The sequence below is a fragment of the Aythya marila genome (genome assembly GCF_965140915.1).
Source record: "Aythya marila genome assembly, chromosome: 3".
NCBI lineage: Eukaryota > Metazoa > Chordata > Aves > Anseriformes > Anatidae > Aythya > Aythya marila.
This window is the reverse complement of record NC_139044.1, coordinates 52685579-52709842: the sequence shown is the minus strand read 5'-3', so window position 1 is coordinate 52709842 and position 24264 is coordinate 52685579. Positions and strand designations below refer to the sequence as shown.

The 24264-nt window shown below is 33.5% G+C and overlaps 1 protein-coding gene across 13 annotated transcripts in view; it reads left to right on the top strand.

The window, feature by feature from the left end:
• SYNE1 (spectrin repeat containing nuclear envelope protein 1) overlaps positions 1-24264 on the top strand; it is a 306198-nt gene that overhangs the window by 107524 nt on the left and 174410 nt on the right. For all 13 annotated transcript variants that reach the window (XM_082757645.1, XM_082757640.1, XM_082757651.1 and 10 more), the window contains 18 exons: positions 1286-1436; positions 4787-5014; positions 5597-5695; positions 7487-7674; positions 7783-7906; positions 8875-9041; positions 10246-10399; positions 10696-11324; positions 11709-11888; positions 14475-14625; positions 14976-15134; positions 15876-16058; positions 17839-17940; positions 19344-19547; positions 20524-20731; positions 21505-21617; positions 22238-22443; positions 23556-23711. In XM_082757645.1, coding sequence (XP_082613771.1) covers positions 1286-1436; positions 4787-5014; positions 5597-5695; positions 7487-7674; positions 7783-7906; positions 8875-9041; positions 10246-10399; positions 10696-11324; positions 11709-11888; positions 14475-14625; positions 14976-15134; positions 15876-16058; positions 17839-17940; positions 19344-19547; positions 20524-20731; positions 21505-21617; positions 22238-22443; positions 23556-23711 — 3402 coding nt within the window. The remainder of the gene's footprint in view (positions 1-1285; positions 1437-4786; positions 5015-5596; positions 5696-7486; positions 7675-7782; positions 7907-8874; positions 9042-10245; positions 10400-10695; positions 11325-11708; positions 11889-14474; positions 14626-14975; positions 15135-15875; positions 16059-17838; positions 17941-19343; positions 19548-20523; positions 20732-21504; positions 21618-22237; positions 22444-23555; positions 23712-24264) is intronic.

Sequence of the window (24264 nt, the reverse complement as noted above, 5' to 3'; positions counted from 1 at the left end):
TTTATTTTTTGGATACCATTTATGCAAGTGTATTAGAGTGATTTGAAATCAAATATTCTACCGTATCTTCCTGAATACTTTATGAAGTTTTTTTTTTTTTTTTTTTTTTTTTTTCGATGTTACTGAAAAAGCTTGTATGATTTTACTTAATTTTGATATAGGAAATTCATCCTTCCAAGAATTAATATTCACTTTTTTTAATAACATGTAATCTAGTTTTAAATGGAAACCATTGCTGATATCCCTTTTTGATCCCTTTTGGTATGGAACAGGTTTAGTTGAATGTATGAATTATACAGAATGTCTGTGATACTGTGATATGACAGATAATAAAGAAATAAATCCCTTCTGCAAAACCCATGAATATATACAGCTCTCTATAGTTAATCTGCAGAACACATAATCAATGTGTAAAAGATATGTTGTAACTCACATTAATAAAAACGTTGGCCCAGTAATTTGAAGGTATCCTACATACATATATTATGCCAGTGAATAGGAAGGGGAATTTTTTATTTTGAAAATAAATAAGAAAAAATAAAAAGGCCATTTTTACTTTTTTTCAGTGCCATCTTTTCTTAGCTTCCTCTAGCATTACTGAGGGGAAAAAAAAATCAAAACTTTAAAAAAAAAAGTTTTTTGATTTTTTTTTATTATTTTGAAGGCTATATTTAAAAGGAACATATATTTTGGAGTTTTGTAATATTCAAACTTTTCTAAGGAAATTTTCATATTTTCAGTGAAATGGAAAGTGCGTATTTTACAAGCTGTGTGTAGGACCCACATTAGTACTGGTATCTTTAGATTGGTTTTACAGTAAAAAAAATTTCTACACTGCAAGTTAATGCTGTTAGGTCTTATAAGGGTCTTAGACTTCTAACTTGTGAGGAAAAAAAAGGTGTGTGTTTTGTTTTTTTTGCTCTCCAAGATATATGTGAATGTCTCTCTCTCTTTGACATATTTATAATGGATGGTTCAAAACATATAAATATATTAACTTTGAGGTAGTTGTCATATCTTTTGATTCTTTGTCTCAATACGAAATTATTGCCTCGGAAAACACAGGTGTCCCCACTATGGCTAACATAATGGTTTGACATCATGTGCGCAGTCTAAGAGAGAGGCAAGTTTGAATTTAGGTTCACATCTTAGTCTTCTAAAATCAAGAGTTTTTAAAATGCCCTTCCTTTAGATTGAATTAGTTACATTTTTATTCTAGCAAGAATACAGGGAGTTTTAATATATTAAACTTTTTATTCTCTCTAATTAATTTGGTTAATTTTAGTCTTAAAAGCATGGAAATGGTGAAAAACAAGTGGGATCTTTTTGGCAATAATTTTGAAGCTCTGTCCATCTGGATAGCTGAAAAAGAAAAAGAACTGGAAATTTTGGAAACAACATCGTCTCCTTTGGACAAACAAATCAGCCAAATCAAGGTGATTAGTTCTTATTATGTTTAGCATTAAAATCACATTCTATGTCCTTTTTTTTTTTTTTTTTTTTTTTTTTTTTTGATAGAGGCCAAAACGGAGAACAGAATTTTTACACGCTTCCTAACTAACCTGAAATAGTGATGACACTTGGTACATGAACATGCAAAGGAGTAAGGTTTCACATAAGCTAAAGAAAAATTATTCTGACTTCTCTGTTAGTGCTTAGTGTACACATATGCAGCCTTTATGTGTATGATTAAAAAATATATAATAAAAATAATAATCATTTAATTTATACTCTTTTCCTTATTTTTCCTGAGCAATTTCCATTGATGTAGAAAATAGCTACATATATAAAAGGTCTCTCTCTCTATATATATATATATTTTTTTTAAAATATATAACTTCTACTAGGTATAGATCTTGATTTCAATCTTGCAAGCAAAAGTTATAACATGATTTATGTTTTATCTTTTCTTGTAGAATAATAAAGGAACTATTGACTTTAGTAGCTTGTAAATCTGCATTTATTGCTATTATATTTACACTGTCCTATATTCTGTGTACATTCCGGTAGACATAGTCTTTTAGTTTCTTGTTGCTAAGGTACACACTGTCCCCAAGCATTTCCATTTCTAAAGGTCTGCCTTGAAATCCATCCAAAAATGAAAATGTGCCTTCTCTGAAGTTTTTGAAGTTACATGTTTCTAAGGGGGCAGCCTTTTTTTTTTTTTTCAACATGTTTTTATACTGAAATTTTCTAAATGTGCTAACTACCTATCCTTCAGAAAGTGCAAAGTTGTGCAGCTGCTTACAGTTAAGGACCAGATTGACACTAAGTCACTAGTTCATGTGGACCAAACAAAATAAATACCTTGATTTCTTCACTGAAGAATAAAACAATGCTTGATTTTTTTGCTTTATTGCTGCATCAACTCAAAAACATCTTCCTTTCAAATACATGCATTTATTCCACTGGCATGCATTGTCATCTATCCATAGCTGTCAATAATTAATAGATAAGATTCCAATATTTAAGACAGAAAATTATATTAATGTTGCATTACAGAGTAAAGACAGTTCTTGTATGTCTAAATTGAGCCTCTTTAAGCTCTATTAGTACATTTAAGCCAATGCCCCAGAAAGGGTTTTCCTTGCTATTTATGCAGATAAACAGTAATTTTTGCAATACATTGCAAATTTCTGAAAATTCCGACACATTTTTTCTTCATTTAAACATCATGCCAGAAAGAAAATGGCCAGCAGATATTTTTTTTATAAATGTTTATAAAACAGTAAATGGACACAAAGCAGAGAACACCCTTCAGATAAAGCCTAGAGCATATAATTGTAACTCAGGTAAACAAAGCAGCTGTGTAAACTGTGAAATGAGTCATACAACCTCAGATATGTGGACATAGCTACAGGTCTCCTTCAGTAGCATTGTTCTGTGCTTGATTTTGAATAAATTGCTATGTGTTTGTTGCAGGTTTCCTGTTAGTTTAGTTTATATCACAGTGCTAATCAACATACTTAGTTCATAATTTCAGGTACAGAATTTTAGTAAGGACTACTGCAGATGAAGAGAATATAGTGTGTTCCCTGACATCTTTGGCTGAAGTGATTAAAAAACTGGTGTCAGCTGAACATAATTATCAGGCATAATAGTGGTAATTTTTTGCTTTCTGTGACATTGATTGCAAAACCCCAATGATGTCATCAGAGCCAGATTTTCACCTACACATTTTTCTGAAATTCCTGGTGGACAAAATGACAGCTATCACAAGAAGATGCCATAGGTGGCAGGCTTAATGCGAGTTTGAAGGCTTCAATTATCCACCTTCTTTTATGTAACTGAGTGAATTTAACTGAATAGTGTGGGAGTAAACAAGTGCTGCCTAATTTATATCTACTGGATTGTTAGATGATTTCAGCTTCAGGGATGTAATTCTAGTATTTTTCCTCTGCGTCATATTCTCATTAAAAAAAAAAAAAAAAAAAAAAAAAAAAAAAAAAGGTATTTTATAATCTGAATTAATTCAGCATATATTGCATAGACTCTATAAATGCTTCCTGTATCACTTTTTTTTTTCTTTTTTTTTTTTTTTCCTGTACTGTCAGCCTGCTAATTCTAGACTCTGAATGTTGCAGAAAGATACTTATGAGATATATAAGTAAGGCATCATATTTTTATCACAATTATACCAGAAGGTGGACAATTTTAATACCTTTGAGAGTGCATATTCAGGAAAGTTTTAGGTTGATGTCATGTACGTACATATCTTAACAATGTTATATCTAAGAATCTTATTGCCACTTTCAATTCCAATGGGCTCTTTAGGCTCTCTCAATTCCCTCCCCAGTGCATGTTTTTCGCTCCTTTTGAAATGAACTCCAAGGACATGCTACATCTGTGGAATTTAAAAGAATTCTGTCCTGAAAAGAAAATGTATCTCCAAGTTCACAAATGTTTTTTGAATAAATAACCACCAAATATATAATACCACAAGTTTATGTCTTGCATGTTATAGGTTTCAGGTTTACCTCTAATTTGCAATAAAAGTGAGGAAAAAACAGAGGAAGCTGTTGTCATGTACTTAGTGAAATATAAAGCCAGTGTTACTTAATCTTCATGCATTTAGTAATGGATTTAGGAGACAGCTGAAAAGTGCCAAAGACTGTTATCACCATTGTTTCACGGTAAATGAAATTTATACTGTAATGTGGTTCTTTATTTAATCCTCTGCTTGGGGAGTGCACTCATCTTACCACAACATCTAATTTCATTTATACTTTACTACACAATAGAAATTTAAATTAGAATAGGAAAACAACCTCTATTGGTTCTCGAATCGTAGTATGTTTTATTTTGTTAGTGCTTGAAAATTTATTAAAAGCAAGTAATCGGATCATAGGGTTTGATTTCTTAACAATATTGTTTTCAATTGCACATTTACTTATTTCTTCTTACAAATATTTTGAATCCTCAAGAGAATTGCATATTAATTTGCAAGATTCAAGATGGTAAATTATGAACCATCTTGCCTACTGATGATAATATGCACCTCAGCAAATTCTAATTCTTCTTCATGGACACTGTTTTTGTGTCAGGCTGAATTTTAAACCTTTTCTATTGCTAATCAAAAGAAAAAAGGGAGAAATACAGGACATGTTAAAGAGTTTCATAACCAGTTATTTCACGAAGTCAATGAGCTCTCCTCTCACATTTTAAATTAAGAATATTGGTAAGAATATTGGTAAGAATATTCCTTCACAGAAAGGAAGTATAAAATGTTATTCTGATCATTAAAAACCTGTTGTGCTACTTTATTTACTATTACTTTACATTTTAGGTTATTAATAACGAAATAGATGGTAAAATATCTGGAATCTCAAAACTAGAAGAGGAAGCTGAGTCATTTTCCCAGTTTGTTACCTGTGGAGAATGTGCCCATATTAAAGCCAAACTGACTCATATCAAAAGGTATTGGGAAGAGCTAAGAGATCATGCACAGAGATTGGAAGGAACAATCACAGGGAATGTATCAGCACAGCAGAAATATGAAGAATGTCTGAAACAGGTAGACAATCTACTGGGCTATTTGCAGCAATTTATTGAATTATTCAATTTTTCCAAAATTAAATATAAAATACCATATTATAAGAGAATGCACTAGAATGTATGAGTAGCTTTGTAAGGCAATTGCAAGACTTCCATAGGTAAATTTTTGCTTTGAGTGATTTAAAACGCAAGTTCAGGAAGACATTAAATTATACATACTCAAAAATTTATACTGTCTCTTAGAAAACCTAAGTGATTCTTCTGGATGGAGAATGGTAACATGTATCTAGTGTCTAGTTTATTTGTATAAACTACATAATTCCAACCTAAGATTGTTAGTATGTGAATATGATACATCATAAGGGAATAATTTGGATATTATTAGTTCCAAGTAGCAGAGCACAGTTAGCAACTTTTAACTAAAAAAACATCCAGAACTACAATAAATAAATAAATAAATTTGATATAATATTCTCTTGTCACTAAATATTTATAAAATGTCATTTGAAGCATCATGTATGTTTCATGAAGCATCATGTATATTTCTTGATAATTTTAGGCTGTTTTATCATTATTACTATTTGCTTCCTTTTCTTCATAGGTGCAACAGTCAGTGTCTGAATTTGAAACTAAGTTAGCTGAGCCTCTCACATTATGCAGTTCATCACTGGAAACGTATGGAGCCCTGCAGGATTGCATGGTAAGCATATGGTCAGTGAATCCTGCCACTGAGTCCAGGGAAATGGAGACACAGTGAGCTCCTCACAGAAACCCTAGTAAATTCTGGACCTGCATCTGCCTGATGCCACACAGCCTGGGATGGAAACACGAGGAGGCAGCAGCAGCCTCTTGGGGTGGGCAGCCCCGGAGAAGCAGCAGCTTTCCTCTGCTACTTCCTCTCACCATTTCAGACAGGCTTGGATGGCTTTCTCCCTCCTCTAGAAAAAAGACCACCAAAAGTATTAATTGGGCCTTCAGGTTTTAGCTTTTAATTTCATATGCCATATGAATATTTCAATAGAAGAAACAAGTCTGGTAGGTGTTGTTCTATTGTTCCTCAAGGATTTTTATGAAACTTAGGTTTTGGAATAGAGAGGTTTGTGATTGAAATAAATAAACAAACAAATAAATAAATAAATAGAAGTGGATCTTCCTGGAAGCACTTTTTCTTGGGCTGTGCACAGACTGAACAGAGCTTTTCAGCAGACAATTTTTTTTATTTTTTTTTGGTGCCCATGAGTGTTTCAACATTTGGTTCTGCCCATTGCAAAAGGAAAGGGAAAGTTGGACTGGTATTCAGACTACAGATAAGCCCAAATCTCAGTGAACTTGGTGTATGCAGCATTTTTTTCTGTGTCTATAAGTACATAATGTTTTTCCATGATAGTCATTGTCTTCCTTTCTGAGAAAACTTTGTAAAAATGCTTAGTTGTATATTGCAGAAGAATACATGTAATTTCCTTTTGAATTTAGTGGTAACTAATTGCAAAGTCTCTATGCAAGGAAGATCTTAGCTGAAGCACTTCAAAAAAAAGCTTGATATTTGTTCAGGAAAAAGAACTAGCATATAGAAAATTCATTCAGACAACATATGTAATCATTATTGTTACTGGCTTTTAAACATTATGAATATACTGAGTATACTGTTGTATTCCTGTCCTGTCCACAGGATCATGTTGATCCAATATCTTAATGTGAAATTAATTATTATTATTATTATTTAGTTTAAATAGCAGCAGTGCTGTATAATACGTATTTATCCTATATATGATTTATTCCATTATGGTCATTATAACCATAACTGTTATTATTGCACACCTGTAAATTGGAAGTTCAGTGGTATTAAATGTATTTTATTTTGTGCTTTTCTAGCTCATTTTACCACTTTTGATTTGTTTTCAAGGGAAGAAGTTTCCCAGCCCTTTAGTACTGGCAACACTGGAAAGTCTAGTCAACATTGGATGCCATTTCTATGAAAAGGCGCTGACAGGAGTCAGCTATGGTTAACGCTGACAGGAGCTTACTGTAACTGTTGCCTATTTCTCCCTTGTAATGACATGGGTTGTGGCAGTCTTCACAGGCTGGCAGGAGCCTTTGTTGTTACTGTATCTGCATAAGTTAAAGCAAATGTTTTCTTTGGAATTTGGATCATTGTCCTACACGATCATGCTGTGTAGTGTGCCAGTTCAGAAGATCTGACTGTTTCATTTATGACTGTTTTTTTTACTTTAACACTTAAACTCTACTTTAACACTTTAAGACTTAGGAAAGTCTTTTCCCACTGTAAGCTAGTGGTGATTGATATACTTGGACCCATGTATCTAGGATAGATGTGAGAGAAGCTTAATTTATACAGTAGCTTCATGATCTGGGGGGTATGGCATTGCTTCAAACTCCTGGTGGAAGTATAGATTTATTTTTTTTCCCACCTTTGTTACTGTAGTTTTGCTATTAACGTATACAACTTCTCTTTCTTTTACATGTTCATTAGGACCTTTGTCATACTGTGGAAAAACTGGGCAACACTCTGGCCTCTCTCTCAGCCTGTGCCCGAAAGGTAGCCAACAAAGAAAAAACTGCTCAGGAAGTTACAGTGTTACAGCAAAACTATGAAAAGGTGCTAGAAAATGCTAAAGAGAAGCAGATCTTACTGGAGACTCTCCTGGCTCGGTGGCAGAAGTGAGTAAGCTCCTATGTCTGTTATGATGGGTGCAGAGATCTTTCTACAGTCAGTCCATGATATGATGGGGAAGACATGAATTGATCACTATGTTGTGATTTTCTTAGGCAGGAGAAAGAGCTCTCTTCTTTCCTGGCCTGGCTGGAGGGGTGTGAAGCTGCAGCCAGGCCTTCAGAGCAGTATGTTTCTGCTGACAGAGTTAAGGTGGCAGGTGAACTGCAATCTCTGCAGGTATGTTTCATCTGAAAGATCATTCCCAAGATCATTCCCCTACATATCCTAGTTTGTTTCTGTATCATCTAAAGGATGTGCTTGCTCAATTGTCATCTGAAAAGTCACTTGATTCTGGACTTCGGAAATGTTTTAGGGAAATATTCCTATTTTTTTCTTGTTTTATCAAAAAAAAAAAAAAGTCAGGAAAAAAAGTTGTTTGAAAATATAGAATGTCTGCTCAAGAAGAAAATATGTCCTGGCATATCCTATATATTTATCATTGGTCTGCTTGCCAGAGGATCTTTACTCTAGAGAAATTCCTTTATTAATCAATGTTACTTTCCTTTTCTCATATGAAGAATGTTGGTGTGACAGCAAAATATTCAGGGATGTAGAATTCACAAGTCTGATTTCCTTTTGCTTTTTTAAGCGCAAGATTTTCATCCTATTCTAACATATACATGTATTTTTCCTGGCATTTGTTTTTAGATTAACAGGGAGCAGTTGGACAGATGTAGCATCCTTTACACACTCCATGACACCAATCAATCCATAATTTGACTTTTAAATGAATGAAGGGAAGGAAAATTACTATTTTGTTTCTTTGTTTGGGCCAATATTTCCTCATAATTCTGATGCTGCACAGAAAATATGTTGCAAAATTTACTCTTGATTTTAGTAATTTTTATCGGACAGTAGAGCTATATGGAAAGGTCACACTTTATCCTAAGAGAGAGAAAGGAAAACAGTTTTTGATGAATCCTTCTTGAAATACAGAGGCAGCTTTAGCTATCTGAGAGATATTGAATACCTTTGTGTCCTAATGGATCTCAGTTCCTCCAAGTATTTGGAGCTCATTCACTTGTTTCACAGTGGTTTTATTAGAAAGCCTTAGTTGATTTTTTTTTTTTTTATGATTTATTGTTATTTGACATAATATGATGCCATATTTAATCTAAATTCTGCACATTCCATTGTTTTCTCAGGATTTGAGAGCAGATTTTGAGCCTCATGCTTCAGTCTATGCGAGCCTGTTACAGTTAAATGAGTCACTGTTCCCAACAGCTTCCAAAGAGTGTGTGAAAGCAATAAAAGATAAATTTAAAGAGCTGGATGAAAGGTGGAAAGCTTTACCACAAACTGTCGATAGAAGGTTTGTGCCTCAGAATGTTTTTTGTATGTTGAATGAGAGTAACCAATACCTCAGTTAGGAATCCCAGTCCTGAAACCTAGTTTTACAGTATTATCATTAGGAAAACAAAGATTTAAGGGTCACTTTGTACACTGTGCTCCTAGGAAAGGGATGTGGGGAATCCTACAGATTTATCATGTTGCCTTTTTGGGATAAACTCCCCTGTTTCTTTGATAGAAGATGTTTATTGCAAGGAGTATGGTGCCAGAAATGGAGATAGTATTTTGTTTCCTCAATTACATGTTCTCAAGTGACTTCCTAAATTACTTCCGGAATCTGTAATATCTGCTTTTCATTTCTTCAGTTATATGCTTTACCTTGTGAAAAGATGTCTTTTTAAACCCACCTTGGGCTTAATTGTTGGGCTACTGGCTAATATCAGACTCAGGAACATTGCCTCCTTTTCAAAACCATGTCATATGGTATTGTTTAGATTTCATTTGTTTTGGTGATGAATGTACATATTTTGCTATTTGTAAAATGTCTTAAATAATAGACCCTGGTCAATGACAATATTTTTTTTAGGTTCTTTATCAATACAATTATTTTACAATATAACAGGCTTCTTCATAAATTTTCATGTTGAAAATCACATAGAGAAATTTCAAAGGGAAGTCTTGCAATGGATGAATGGTGAGGCCTTTTTTAAAGCAAGGGTTTAGAAACTGAGGTCTGCTACATGCTGAATACTCCTCTAGACATGTTCTTTCTTTGAATTGTGTTCCTCTGACTCCAGCCCCACTTCAGCGAAAGTTGAACATTCAGCTACTCATCCTCTGCCTACATTTATAAGACATTTACCTCACATGCAGTGTTGCAGATAGGATAAACAGAACTTAAAGTTAGCTTCAATATCATTCTCTTTGTTGGGTCTGCCACTATGAAGAAAAGTTGAAGAAACCATACCTTGGTGGCTTGGGGGACTTCTAACAGTTGATATGAACAGGATGGTAGAATAAAGGAAGACCTGATTTATACTTTCAGGTAGTGCTTCCCAGTTAAGTAATCAGCACAGTAGTCATTACTTTTGTAACATAGATCTACATTTCCTTCTTTCCTTCTACCTGGCAGTGATTTTAATTCTGTCCAGTCAGCTATGGTTTTGAATATGGGAAATGATTAATTTAGGTCAACTGCATTCATATTTACATTTGACATCCTATAGGATCAACCTCCTTCAATCTCTTGTTGTTGAGCATGGACAGTTTGATGAGCTCCTACTTAGTTTTTCAGATTGGATTAAGCAGTTTCTTGCTGAACTACAAGCCACTTCAGAGATAAACACAGCTGATCAAGTACTGGCTGCATCTCAAAATAAGGTAAACTTTTGGATGTAAAAAGTAAAGGCTGACATATTGTGCAGTGTATTCTGATAAATACTCATCTAAAACTAGCAGGAGGTCGTTTACTTGTGCTTGAAAATTAATACTCTGTTGCAGCCACATACACATTTCAATCATTTGACCAGCCTGAAACAAAACTGTAACACCAAACTATTCTTACTAAAATCACCTCAATAGTACTTGTTTTAATCCTAAGTTTAATACTAGAATGTTTTCTGAACTTCTGGTTGGAAAAGGAAACCCAGCTCTCATATTTTCTTTCTTTCCAATAGAACCACTTAATGGAAATTGAAAGTAAGAAGCAGCAATTCCGAAGTCTGAAGGAACATTTAGATAAATTATGTTCTTTCAGCTGTCCAGAGGACCAGCAGACATTGCAAGGAAAGACTGAAGATTGCTTTCAGATCTTCCAGGAGGCAAGTCAAATAACTAGCCAAAGACAAGAGGCTCTGGATCAGCTGCAGGTATTCCTGGGGCTCCATAGTGCTTCATCAGGAGTACTCCACCAGCTCAGGCAGACAGTGGAGAAAACTGGAAATATGGATAAAGCTAAGTCAGAGTTGTTGGAGAAGGAACTCCATGATGTTATTCAGTCTCTTAACAAATTGGAAACTGTTGCTGTCAGTTTGGATGGTTCACTTACTAAGGCCCAATATCATCTGAAACATGGGAATTCTGAGCAGAGGACTTCATGTAGGGCTGTGGTGGATAATCTGTGCTTAGAACTGGAGGCAGTTCAAAATCTGCTGGGAACAAAACAGAGTGAGGCAGAAGCACTTGCAACCTTGAGAAGATCCTTCATGGAACATAAAGAACAGCTGCTGAAGAGTATTGAAGATACTGAGGAAAAGGCTGACAAGGAGGGCCTACGAGAAGCAACGCTGCAAGCCCTCCAGCAAAGGTAAAAACAGTATAAATGTTTGAGATTGGCATCTCTTCATTTGCTTGCAGTCCCTAGATTTTTTTATGAGTTGGAGGCACATGCGAATTTTCTGCCTGGGTGTCTTATTACTTGCCATTTTGCAAGGCATGTGAATCCATATATCTATTTAGTCAAATTTTGGAAGTGAGATGTTTGGGTGGAGGGAAAACATGAGCAGAACTTTTAACATGTCTCTCAAACCTTTTATACTGAAAGAACAGAGAAGAAAGTCTTTGTCACAGAAAATTATTTTGTTCAAATGAAGCCAAACTCCCAACAGTTATCAGAAATACCATATAGCATAGGTTTCCCTTACATGAAAAGGAAGATAAGTAAATTTGTAACCTGACTTTTAACTTGCAGATTGAGGGTCTTTAACCAGTTGGATGAAGAATTGAGTTCTCACCAGCATGAACTCCAATGGCTCATGGACAAAGCAAAGCAAATAGCCCAAAAAGATATAACACTTGCTTCTGAAATCGACAAAGAGATTAACCACTTAGAATCTCTGTGGGAGGATACTGAGAAAGTTATAAATGAAAAGTAAGTAGATCTTACGTTTATCAGTGTAAGTGTATTATTAAATACAATACATATTTATATATTTATATATATAATGTAATATTGATATATTACATATATCAATGAAAGTTGATAAAGAAAGAAACTACAGAAATAAAGAATCTAATTAAACTTGTCTTAACATTTTCTTTGTTTTAGCTGCCTTTTCTTATATTTAAAGAAAACTTCTTCAAATGTTCTTTTTAAAATTTGTATATTAAAATTAAGTGCTAGATACATTTAATACTACATCATCCTCAGTGAATGATTTTTGTCTAAGGGCAGAAGCAGAACAGTTCCAAGCCTGACTAATACTTAAATGGAAAGATGCAGTTTGGTGATCCCCAAATTTGATTTGATTTACTGGCTGCTATTGTTCCTTTTTTCTTGATTGCAATGATACATATATTTGTAAATATCCATCCCTGTCTTATATCCCTTCTGCAAAAAAAAAAACAACTGTACAACTACACGGATTACATTTTTGCTTGTATTTTTTTCCCAGCTGAATTCAGTCTATTTTTCTAGTGCATTTTTAGGAGATATATAAACTTGAACTAAGTCAATGAAATCAATGGTTTTGTTAAAAATATCTTTACCACGTCTTTTTCTTTAGCACTGCCACTAATTTGTATTTCATGTTGCATGTTGGTACAACCCATTTTTCTTATCTGTAGAAGTCCTTAATAATAGTAAACCAAGTAACTTCTGTACTGATGTGCCAAAAACTAGATAGCACCACTTTGGCAGTGAAGAACATGTATTATTAAAATAGCTGCCTCTGACAGATGCGTTATTGAGGGTAAATCAGTTGTGCAGTTGTCACATGCAGTAGGTGTATCTTTATACCTAAAACTGGAAAATACTCAGGTACCCTGATATGGTTTAAACCCAGCAGGCAGGCAAGAACCACCTAGACTCTCACTCACTCTCCCCAGATGGGATGGAGGAAATAATTGGAAAGGTAAATGTGCAAGAACTCATGGGTTGAGATACAGAGAGTTTACCAGGTAAAGCAAAAATCGGGTGTAGAAGAAATGCAAAGCAAGGAATCCATTAGCTACTTCTCATCAGCAGGCTGCCACTGGAACTCAGCAGTTCAGCCACTTCCAGGAGATTGGGGCTCACAACCTCTAATGGTTTCTTGGGAAGAAAAACACCATCACTCCAAACATCCCCCCTTCCTCCTTCTTTACCCCAGCTTTTTATTCCTGAACGTGACACTGCGTGGTGTGGAATATTTCCCTGGCCAGCCCAGGCCAGCTGTCCTGGCTGTGTCCCCTCCCAGCTCCTGGTGCACCCCCAGCTTCCTGCTGGCAGTACACTGCAGACAGTACAAAGAGAAGAATATTCCTTGGCTGTGTGTGAGCACTGCCCTGCGGCAACTAAAACAGCAGTGTATTATCAGTATTATTCTCATCAAAAATCCCAAACATAACATTATATGTGTCTCTACAAAGAAAATTAACTTTGTCCCAGCCAAAACTATGACATACCTCATGGTTGCCTTCTAAAGTAAAAATATTTATTTTTATTAATTTATTTTACTGATTTATTTTTACTAATTTATTTTACTAATTTACTATTTTTTAAATATATATAAAAATATATTATAAATATATTTGTATATATTTATATATATATATATATTTTTTTTTTTTTTCCTGATTTATTTTGAACAGTTTTCTCTTTCATATACGCACAATTTTAAACCCTCCTAAACATGACTATTTTTGGAGAGTGTTTTGGAACATTCAGAAAAGGTCCAGGTCTTAAAGCAATTGCATGTCTTTGCAGTGTCATATTTCCCAAATTCCTTTCATTGGTAAACACTATTCTACAATTAAATGTATCCAAGATCTCACCTCTCTTTCTTCAGCATAAACACCAAGAATAGATTGGATATATTCTTTCTTTCTGTCTATTGCCTGAACAGAAGTAGGCTTTTCTAGAAAGGGGAAAAACAAAAATAAAAACAAAACAAAACAAAACAAAAACACCTTTCTTAGCATCAGGTTATTTATTTATATTTATAACTATTTATAGTTATATTATCAATACAATGATACAATGGCAGGTGAGTTGAATATAATGTTTTAAACACAAAGGGTTGCATCTGATAATTGGAGAACAGAATAGTTAGACTTATCTTGCAACAGCTTTAGCTGTTAATTCTGCTTCTTATCCAAAAAATACTCCATGTTAAAGGAAGAGGTTAAAAAATTAATTGCAATTCTCAACATTATTACAATGTGGTTTCTTGTTAGTAAGATGCTAAACTTAGGAAGTGAGAAACTTGAATTCCAGTTTTAGTGTTTCTTTTGCTCAAGTCTTTTGCTTTACAATATGATATGGATGAGGTGGTGACTGATATACTGCCTCTTCAGTGAGGTGCTTGGTGATGTATGGAGCCCCGGTGATTTGTGAAAGCTAAATATATTTCCTTGACTGCCCAAAATATGTTTAGGACTGCATTCTGATTCCTTCATGCTGAATTGTTATACTACATTCACTTTCCATCATAAACATAAACATGAATTACACTAACACAGACTTTTACCATTACAGAAAGGAGCAGTCCTGTATTCTTATTGATCTGATGAAAGAATATCAGAGCTTGAGGTCAACAGTAATGAAAGTCATAGACAGTGCTGACAGTGCTTCCGTGATCAAATCTATTTGGAAGGATCATGAAGATGTCAAGAGAACTTTATTGAAGGTAATTACATATATTTTCATTTGAGGGATTTAAATGATCTTTGATTTCATCAGGATTTTCTGTTTGACATGTGCCATTAGGCTGTCTTTCAAGTTCCTTGAATTTACTGTCGAATCTTGACACACTGACATTCAAGATTTAAGTTCTTCTGATTCTGGTGAGGAAAGAACATAGTCCTTTCTTCCTTTTTTTTTTTTTTTTTTTTTTTTTTAGATTTAGGATCTAATGAATAAATTTTCAAATGAATAATACACGTATACACCACTGGCCTAGAGATGAGTGCCCGAAAAAATGGGTTATTTTTTTTTTCTTTGAGTCTTCATTAAACAAGCAAATATTTATGTCCACAGCATGAAGCAGCCAAGAACAACCTGAGTGATAAACAAAAAGATCTGGATACTTTCACCAATAAAGGAAAACATTTGTTAGCAGAATTGAAAAGAATTCATAACTGCGACTGCACTGTGGTGAAAACAGATATGAACTCTATGGTGGACAAATGGCTAGATGTAAGAATCTGGTGTTTTTACACAAAATACAGTTTTTAATTGAGCAAAGGTTAAAGTACTAGTATGTCCTTAGAATATGCAGTTTTTTGTAAAGTTTACTCTAAAATATATGATATTTAATATGATATCATAGGGATAGTGCACAGCAATGACATTCATTTGCTACACTTAAAAAATCTTATAACAATGTTTGAATGTAACTGTTATAGACCTACTCAAAATATAAATTTGAATTGGATTCTTGCCTAATGTGTGCCAGTATTACTTCATGACTGTAAGTTTTACTAAATAAATAAAGCAGTAAATTATATTATATTAAGTTACACCATTAAAGATGTGAATACATTGGGAGAGACATTATAGCGGAGAAACATAATATAGAAACTAGTATTTTTTAATTTTCATATTTATACTGCTTTGATAGCAAATTCTTTTATCACATAAGAAAGGTAAATGTAGCTGTTTTTAATAACAAATTTTATTTGAACCTGAAATGATTTCCCAGTAAAAACAAACAAACAAACAGAACACATACAGCTTTTTAGAAATAGTAACATATGATTTTTGTTTATTTTATCATCTAGGAAACTAAATTCAAATTAGATTTTAGAACTTTGGCATAACTCTAAGAGGATAATTATTTTGCGAAGGCTAATTATTTGCCTTAAAATTGGCTTCAAAATCTAAAAGGAATCTAAAAATAATTTTTGAATGTATTTATGTGTTCTCCTTTCTTAAAAGGTGTCAGAAAGGATTGAAGACAACATAGACCAGCTGAGTGTAAGTGTGTCTTTATGGGATGACATCCTGAAAATTGGAAAAGAAATGGATGGATGGTGCAATAAATGTATTTCTCAACTGAATGAAGACATCGGCAACTTGAGTAACAGTCAGAGAATGGAGGTCATCCTGAAAGACTTCCAGGTGCTTACCCATAAATTATTAATAAAAATGTTTGGGGCGAAAATCTCTAGTGATATAAGGCACATAGATAAACCTGCACTGCTTTAGACCACTGTGTCCCCTGCACAAGCAATGGTATCACAAATGCAGCGGCTAGCATAGACACTTCAGTCTAGTATTGAAGCTGTCTGCTTCTGACAGAAACAAGAATGGCACAGCGCTTACTCCATCTAAATGTCATAGTCATTTTGACTCTAGCAGTACGTGACCCTGTGTTCTTGCAAGGACAAAAATTTCAAAAATTTGGATATTGGACTGAGCGATGGTCCAGTAGAAGCTCATGGAAATTTTAGACATCACCTGCAGTTAAGCAATGAGCAACTTCTAAAATCTCAGCTCAAAAGATAGAGTCTCCAGCCACTATAGTAATAAAGTTATGGTGGACTGTAATGCAAATTTTAATGTCAAGTTATAACAAGTTCAGTAACATGCTCTCTTTCTTTTCTGAATAGTGTTAAACAGATTTCGGAATATAATCAGTGTTCAGGAAGCATTCTGCCACCACTGGTTTAAAATGTACAGCAGGTCAACCATAGAATGAGTTATATTCTACTTCATTTGAAATAACTAATGTCCTTACAAAGATGTACAGTGTACATATACAAGTACAATAGAAGATGAAATGGTACTAATTCAGTATTTTGCTGAGGACAAACTCTATCTAATGTCTTTGTGACAACCATGACAGTCAAACCACCTAACTTCATTACTATTTAAACTTCTTTGGAGTAACAGCAGCCAACACCCAAACCACCTGACTCAAAGAGAGCCAGAACAACAGAAAGCATGAGGGCTGTGAATACATCTGCAGTCACAGAATGCATTGTTCATAATACTTTTTTGTACTGTCTTTTGCAAAGGAAAGGCAGTTCACTGACACATTTCACATGGACAGAAAAATCTCATATATTGTTCATAACACTGGTCTCTTTCTCAATTAGCTCATATTAGCTAATATTATATGCTCCTAGAACATCCCCTTGAGGATTCTTCTAAAGCCACCTGAATTTCTACCATTCATGAATGGTGCTGAAGTTAAGCGTAGCTGTTTAATCCTGAAATCCGCAGTCCAATCATTTAACTGGAGTGGCCTTTGAATTTTTTGAATGAAAGTTTGGGTAACATGGCACAAACACTAATTTCTTACTTAGTACTTCAAAACTACAATTATACAGATTATATTTTTCTCTTTTATATTTCTGTTGCTTTTAAAATAAACAGAATATTTATTTATAATGTGGATATCTATGACTGCAATAAATATAAGGTCCTGACGTGTCAGTGTATATATAACAACATTTTTAATTCCATTTTGAGTGTGACTTTTAGTTCTGTCTATTTTTGTTCTGAGGTCTCATTTCCTTGTAATAAAAAACAGAGTACATCTATTATGCTCTACATGCTACTTAGTGGAAGCTAACAACCACAGTAGATTTTTCCAGTCAAATAAACAATGACATTCCAATCTTTATTCAGCCACTTTTAGGAAACTAAAGCTGTTGTATTTTTAAATGCTAAAAATATGTCTGGTTATTTAAATGGAGGGAAAAAAATCTGAGCTGATTCTAATAAAGGAAAAGAAATGGGAGAGCTTTAGAGAAGGAAACTAACAGAACTGTGCTTGCTGCTAGTTGCTAAACCTCATTATATTGTTAATTTTTCCGACTGATGGAGCATCCTTTCCAAGCTCTAAAACCTTCTTGTAGTTTGGTATGAAACTTTGACTACATCTCTTCTACAGTCTCAAGTCAAGGATAAAGAACAGAAGCTGGAGCAGCTCAGCTCTAAAATTTTAGAGCTCAAAGACGTGACTCATAGTCAAGAGCCTCCTGCAGATCTTCAGGTAAAATAAAGATAGTGTTAATCACAGACTATGCTTAACTATAAGTGTTCTTTAGTAGTCTCAAATTAGTGTCCTGAACTGTTACTAGATAATGATAAAATAGGAGCACTGAAGATAAGCTCTTGAACTGTTGTTGTTGGTTAGTTTCACACTTTTTTTTATAATCTAGGAGAGATGCAAAAGCAAAAATATGAATATTTTTGAAGTTGGAATTCAAAAGGAAATTGATATGTGAGGTTATCTGTTTTCAACATGTCAGAAATTTTAAAAGATAGTCTGACTTCTGTGATTTCCACAGCAAGGAAGTATCTCAGTAGATAGTTATTTCAAGCACAGGTATCAGATTTTAACTGAATTTAATCTAACATTCAGGTCTTGTCCACATTTTGCACTGACTGTAAACATAAGCCTAAATTACTAATCAGATACTGATCAAGAACCCTATATTATCAAGATGCGCAAGCTATGTAGTAATGCTTATGTTCTCAGAAATTGTTTCTTTTATGTGAGAGAATAAAACATCGTGTTTAATTTATTATGAAATTAAATTTATTAAATTTATTTTATAATAAGTTTAATATCTATTCACTTAAAGTGTAAAACCTAGAGCATATTATGTTGCAGTATATCCCTACTGACCAACAGACACCTATTTCCAAATACTGAATATGATAAACATGATAAAAATGTACACCATATCCACAGTAAAACTGTGGTAGATATTGTCCTGTCATAAGTTGTTTGATTTAACTTTTATTAGTAAAATGTGTACAACTAGCATCTACTATAATTTCATATAATGCTGTGATTAAACATTTTTTTGTGTGTGTTTTCTTCAATCTGCTTTACAGTGGGATTCTCAGTACTCTTACTTCTCACCCATATCACCAATATTTATTGTATAGAGCTAGTAGTAATTAGGTGATGTTGTATATATATATATATATGGCAAACAATTAAATATAATATATAATAGTAAAATAAAATTAGAAATAAATAGAAATAGAAATAGAAATAATAGAAATAGAAATAGAAATAGAAATAGAAATAGAAATAGAAATAGAAATAGAAATAGAAATAGAAATAGAAATAGAAATAGAAATAGAAATAGAAATAGAAATAGAAATAGAAATAGTAAAAGATCGGCTGTTTAATTTATCAGAAGTGGATAATAACATTTTGCATTCTAGCTTTCAAGAAGTTAGTATTCCTTCTTTGGATTACTGTATATCTAAGATTTGATCCCGAATGGCTGATATTTTTTTATTCATGAAAGCATACTTAGTCATGGAGCAAATTTTTAATGTGTATAACTTTCCTACCTTACATTTTTTCAATACATTTCCAGTTCTCATTATAAATGTTTTATTTAAGTATTTTTAAAGTTAACATTTTTCTTTTAGTTTATAGAATTAGATTTAAGGCAAAAGCTGGAACATGCCAAAGAAATGTCTGAGACGGCAAAAGAGACACTAAAAGATTTCAGTACTCAGAAGATGCAGTTACAGAATTTTATTGATCAGACAACAGACTGGTTAACAAAAGTGGAAGATACACTTTTAAGCTGTGCACATAACCTGGATTCTGAAGCTCTGAATAAAGTGAAGGTCAGTGTTGAAGAAAATGAATATATTTCTTTTTAATGCCGCAAACTTCTGTTTTTACTGTCACAGTTTTCGCTACCTAGGTACAACAACAGTTAAGTATTATACATCTCCTGCAGAGCTACTAGAATATCAGAAAATACTGATACTCTTCAAAAGTTGCACCAATGAATAGAGGTTCTAAAAAACTATTAACTTTATGCAAAACTTTCAGAAAATTATAATGAATAACATGGTCCTTGATGTGATGAGAACTGGTTATGTTTAAAAGTCCATTCAATTCCTTGTGGAGTAAGTTATGAACATATAACTCACCAAAAAGACTCTGGGCTGAACTGAATTTAACACAAGCTTCTACCTCAGAAATACTCTTCAGTCCTCATATATAACAATTCTTTTGTCTAGATGCTAGAGTTCTCTTGATTGCATACAATTATGTACATCATAACAGGACAAACAATATGGAAATCTTTTTTCATTGTGATCACATGTTAATGCTGATATACCAGCTAATTCAAATTTAATTTGGTTATAGGTATTCCTCTCTAGTCAAATGAAAACTCCATTTCATTCAGAAGTCCCAGTAAATACCAGTGTCATAGTGCATCTCACATGTAATTTCAGACTTTTCTGAAAACAATTATTGTAATTCAATATGTTTTGATTAAAAAAAAAAAAAAAAGTTAAACAATAATAAACAGTAAATTTTGTATATATTTGCTGGATCTTTAGTTTCAAGAATTCATTTCACTTGGCAAGTTCAGGAAGCATGATCCAGATCTGCTTCTGGATTATACTAATAATCAGATATTATTATTATACTAATAATCAGATCCATACTTCTTCCCTTGATTGTGTCTAGACTTGCAATAGACCGCAGAATAAAGGAATATGTGGGAGGAGCAGAAATGCTTGAGAAAATACAGGGCTCTTTTGTTTATTTAAAAATGTCATATTTATGTTATAACTTCATTTTCAGGAAACACAAAAAGACCTACAGCTTCAGCAGGGCAGCATTGATTCAGCGCGTGAGAACCTCAATAGACTGTGTCGCAAGTACCATTCTGTAGAGCTGGAAACTCTTGGTGGCACTGTCACTTCATTAATAAAGAAATATGAGGCTGTGATTCAGCTCTGTTCCAGAACACAGGCCAGCTTGCAAGAGTCCTTGGAAAAACATTTCCTCTGTGAGTTTTCAGGCTTGTTAATATGAACCGTTAGCCCACAGCCATGAATCATTCTGGAGGCTGCCAGAGTTTCCAGTGATGTCACTTGCAATTACAACTTTATTTTTGTATGAAGCCTTTCAGAAAGTTAGCAAATGGTCATTTACCATCTGCTATGAAACAATGCATTTTGCAAAAACAGAATTCAAATTTAGACATGTAAAATACGTAAATGGCAACTCACCTTTCTTCAACTTCTATGTTACTGCCTCATATTCTCACAGATTCTTCCTTAGTATACATCTCTAATGCATAAATACACTTTGTGTATTTGTTATTCAGAGAAGTATTTAACCATATGGAAATCTTTATAACGAAAAAGTACTCATTTGGAGTAGTTCCTGGTTTCTCTGGTAAATAACTGGAGAGAAGTATGCATTTTTTAATCTTAGATGTTAAGCTAGATGTTTATCTAACATCAAATTGGGATACATAGTAGCCTGGAAGTGTCTGTCTTTCCATTGACTATAAAGGGGAACCTAGTATGACTCTTGAAATTTGGATGTTTGCTTGTAAACATCTGACTTTTGGGGAAATGAATCTCATCACCCAGTGTCAATAAAAACAGTGAGGTTAATCCTGTTAACTATTGGTTCCTGAACACATGGTTCCTGAAGGATAAAGGATAAATAAGTGTGGCAGACAGCTACACAGTATTGTGCTTAATGCTGCTTCTTAAATATATATATATACATATATTCTCTTCTCTATATATATTTTTTTTATTAAATAAGATTCTATGCAAGAATTCCAGGAATGGTTTTCTGATGTGAAGGCTGCAGTAAAAGCATCATCTGACAGGTCTGGAGACAGCAAAGCTATAGAGGCAAAGCTACATGATTTGCAGGTATAGTAAATAAATAAATAAATAAAATAGTAATTGACAGTACAACTACATGTATCAAATTATATCTCTAAAATAATTTGTAGAACCTATCATGCATATGATTTTGTTTCCAATAAGGCAATGTAAGACTAGTTCAACAAAGCTACTTGTACTGTAAAGGAAATAAAATTTACATTCACTGTTCTGAAATATCAGAGTTTACTTTCTGGAAGATTGAGAGGTTGATGTATCTGAACTTTTTATTTCTTTTCTGATTTTTAATCCCTTTCCCTCCCCGTCCCTTCCCATTTTACGGTTAGTCAGTCCTTCAGATTTACATAGATGTATCAAATCTTGTCTATTGCTGGGACAGAGCACAAACAGAGCAGACAGCTAGTGCAAGCAACCATAATTACTGAAATGTCTAACATCTTTCGGACATCACTAAACTATCCAGAGAAAAACAGGGCTGTCTTGGGGACAGATAGGAAAATCAAGCTCTGTGAATTATAGCATCACTTAATATAAATTTATCCATTGGATTTTGTTCAATTTCTTGACATGGTTCTCATCTTCTAACATAAATATTGCTTATCTTTATCAAATCTTACATGTTTAAACTGTATTCTTTCATCACACAGGTTGTGATGGATTCTATTAGTGAGGGACGAAACAAGTTAGATGCTGCATGCAAGGAAGGAGAAAGTTTGTATTCTTGCTTACCCAAACCAGTTGTGATCCATATTCAGGAGCAAATAGCAAAGTCTAATGAGAACTTCCATGAATTCTTCAAACAGTGTCTAAATGATAAGCAGGCCCTGGAAGCTTGTGCCTCACACCTGGGAAGGTAAGTTGAAAATAGACTGCATGAAATGTTCAGACTGGAAGTACAGGACACAATTTGAAATGATTTCCAGTTACTCTAGTCCTGTTTGCTCTTTTTCTTTGGAAATATTTAAGACAAAATGAGGTTCTCTTCTAAAATCTACTACTACTACTAATAATAATAATATTAATAATTAATAATAATAATAATAATACAGCAGGTCCAGCTCTGAGAGTATTAGCTTAAGTGTCAGGATCATATATGTGGAAGAACCGTGTAGCTCTTGTGATCCCAGATCAGAAGTTGGGGTCTCAGTAATTCAAATGCACTTTCCTGGGAGGAAAAGGTATGATGAATTTTCAAGTTCTGCCCCGGCATTTGAAGATAGTATGTGTTTTCTGAACATCTGGCACCTGTCCTGTCCTATTCCAGATTTACATATTTCCTAAAGAGATAGTAAGAAAACACTCTTAAATTAACACCTTGGAATTTGGGGAAATCAAATGCTTTTAGGTATAATTAGATTCCAAACTGTTGCTAATTGAAAGCAAATTTGGTGTGTCAATAATGATAAAAGAGCAAGGTGGGTTGGTGTGCCTTCATGTAAGTAAAAAGCTTGCAAACATAGGAACTTAGAGCCTGTTTTGTTGAGTTCTGAACACTCCAGATTCCACTTATGTTCTGTCAGACAAATTAAAAGCACAACACTCCAGGTATTGTATGTATCAATAATGAGTAAAAATCAATTTCTACCCATTTTTTTTCCTCTTAAAAATATCATTATGAGGATTTGGGGATTTGGAAGAAAAACATTTCTTGTGCTCTGTCTTTATTGAGTCTAGTAATAAATAAAAGCACTACCACTTTAAATTTTGAGGGCTTCTTTTCTGACTGTAGTTCCCATGATTTTGCTGAACATTTTTAGAGAGTTGCTGAATATTTTTAGATTAGTAGTCACCGTGGAATTATGTTTTGTGTACAACTCCTATTTGCCAAGAATGAAACTTATACCTAGCTTTGTTTTCCTGGTCTTTTGGATATTGAAAGAACTGAGTTAACTTTAACTCAGTTAACTTTGCTAACTGTACTACACCTGAGAAATATTTTTAGGTAAATATTTATCTGTTCTGTAGTTTTGAAGATCACTACAAGAAACTCAGCCTGTGGTTACATGACATGGAAGAAAGAATAAGCACAGAAGCATTAGGAGAGAGCAAACAGCTTATTCCTGAGAAGAAAAAGGAGGTGCAGAAAGTGGAAAACTTCCTGGAAGAGTTACTGACTTCAAGGTAGTATGAAACACTTTTCCTAAAATACTCTCATTTTCCCCTCTGTTAAAGTAATACTGAAAGTGAACTGTTTGGGTAAAGTGTGTTTGTGAAAGACAGACAAAAGTGTTGCAATATACTCTAAAAATAGACTGAGTCCAAATATTCCCAGTTTTAAGGAAATTTGAACTTCAAGACAATACCAGAATTTGATGTAGACACATTTCTCATTAAGAAAAGTATATCTTAGTTCATTAATAAATGAAGCCTGAAAAATATCATTGATAGTAAAAGCAATAGTAAAAACATCATATATCATCATATCAATTTATAAAATTTTATTCTTTTTTCCGTTCTGCAACACCTAGATCTAACTGGGTTAGCAGATTCTACTTTCCTATAGAGTTGACTTTGTATAAAGAGACCAAATAACATTATTATTTTATTAAATAATATTAATTATTAATATTAATATTAAATAATATTAACATTATTTACTAATAAATTGGCTGATAAGTATTTCTAGATCTTAGACTCAGTGAGTGGATCGACATCCAGCCAAAGTAATGTGGTT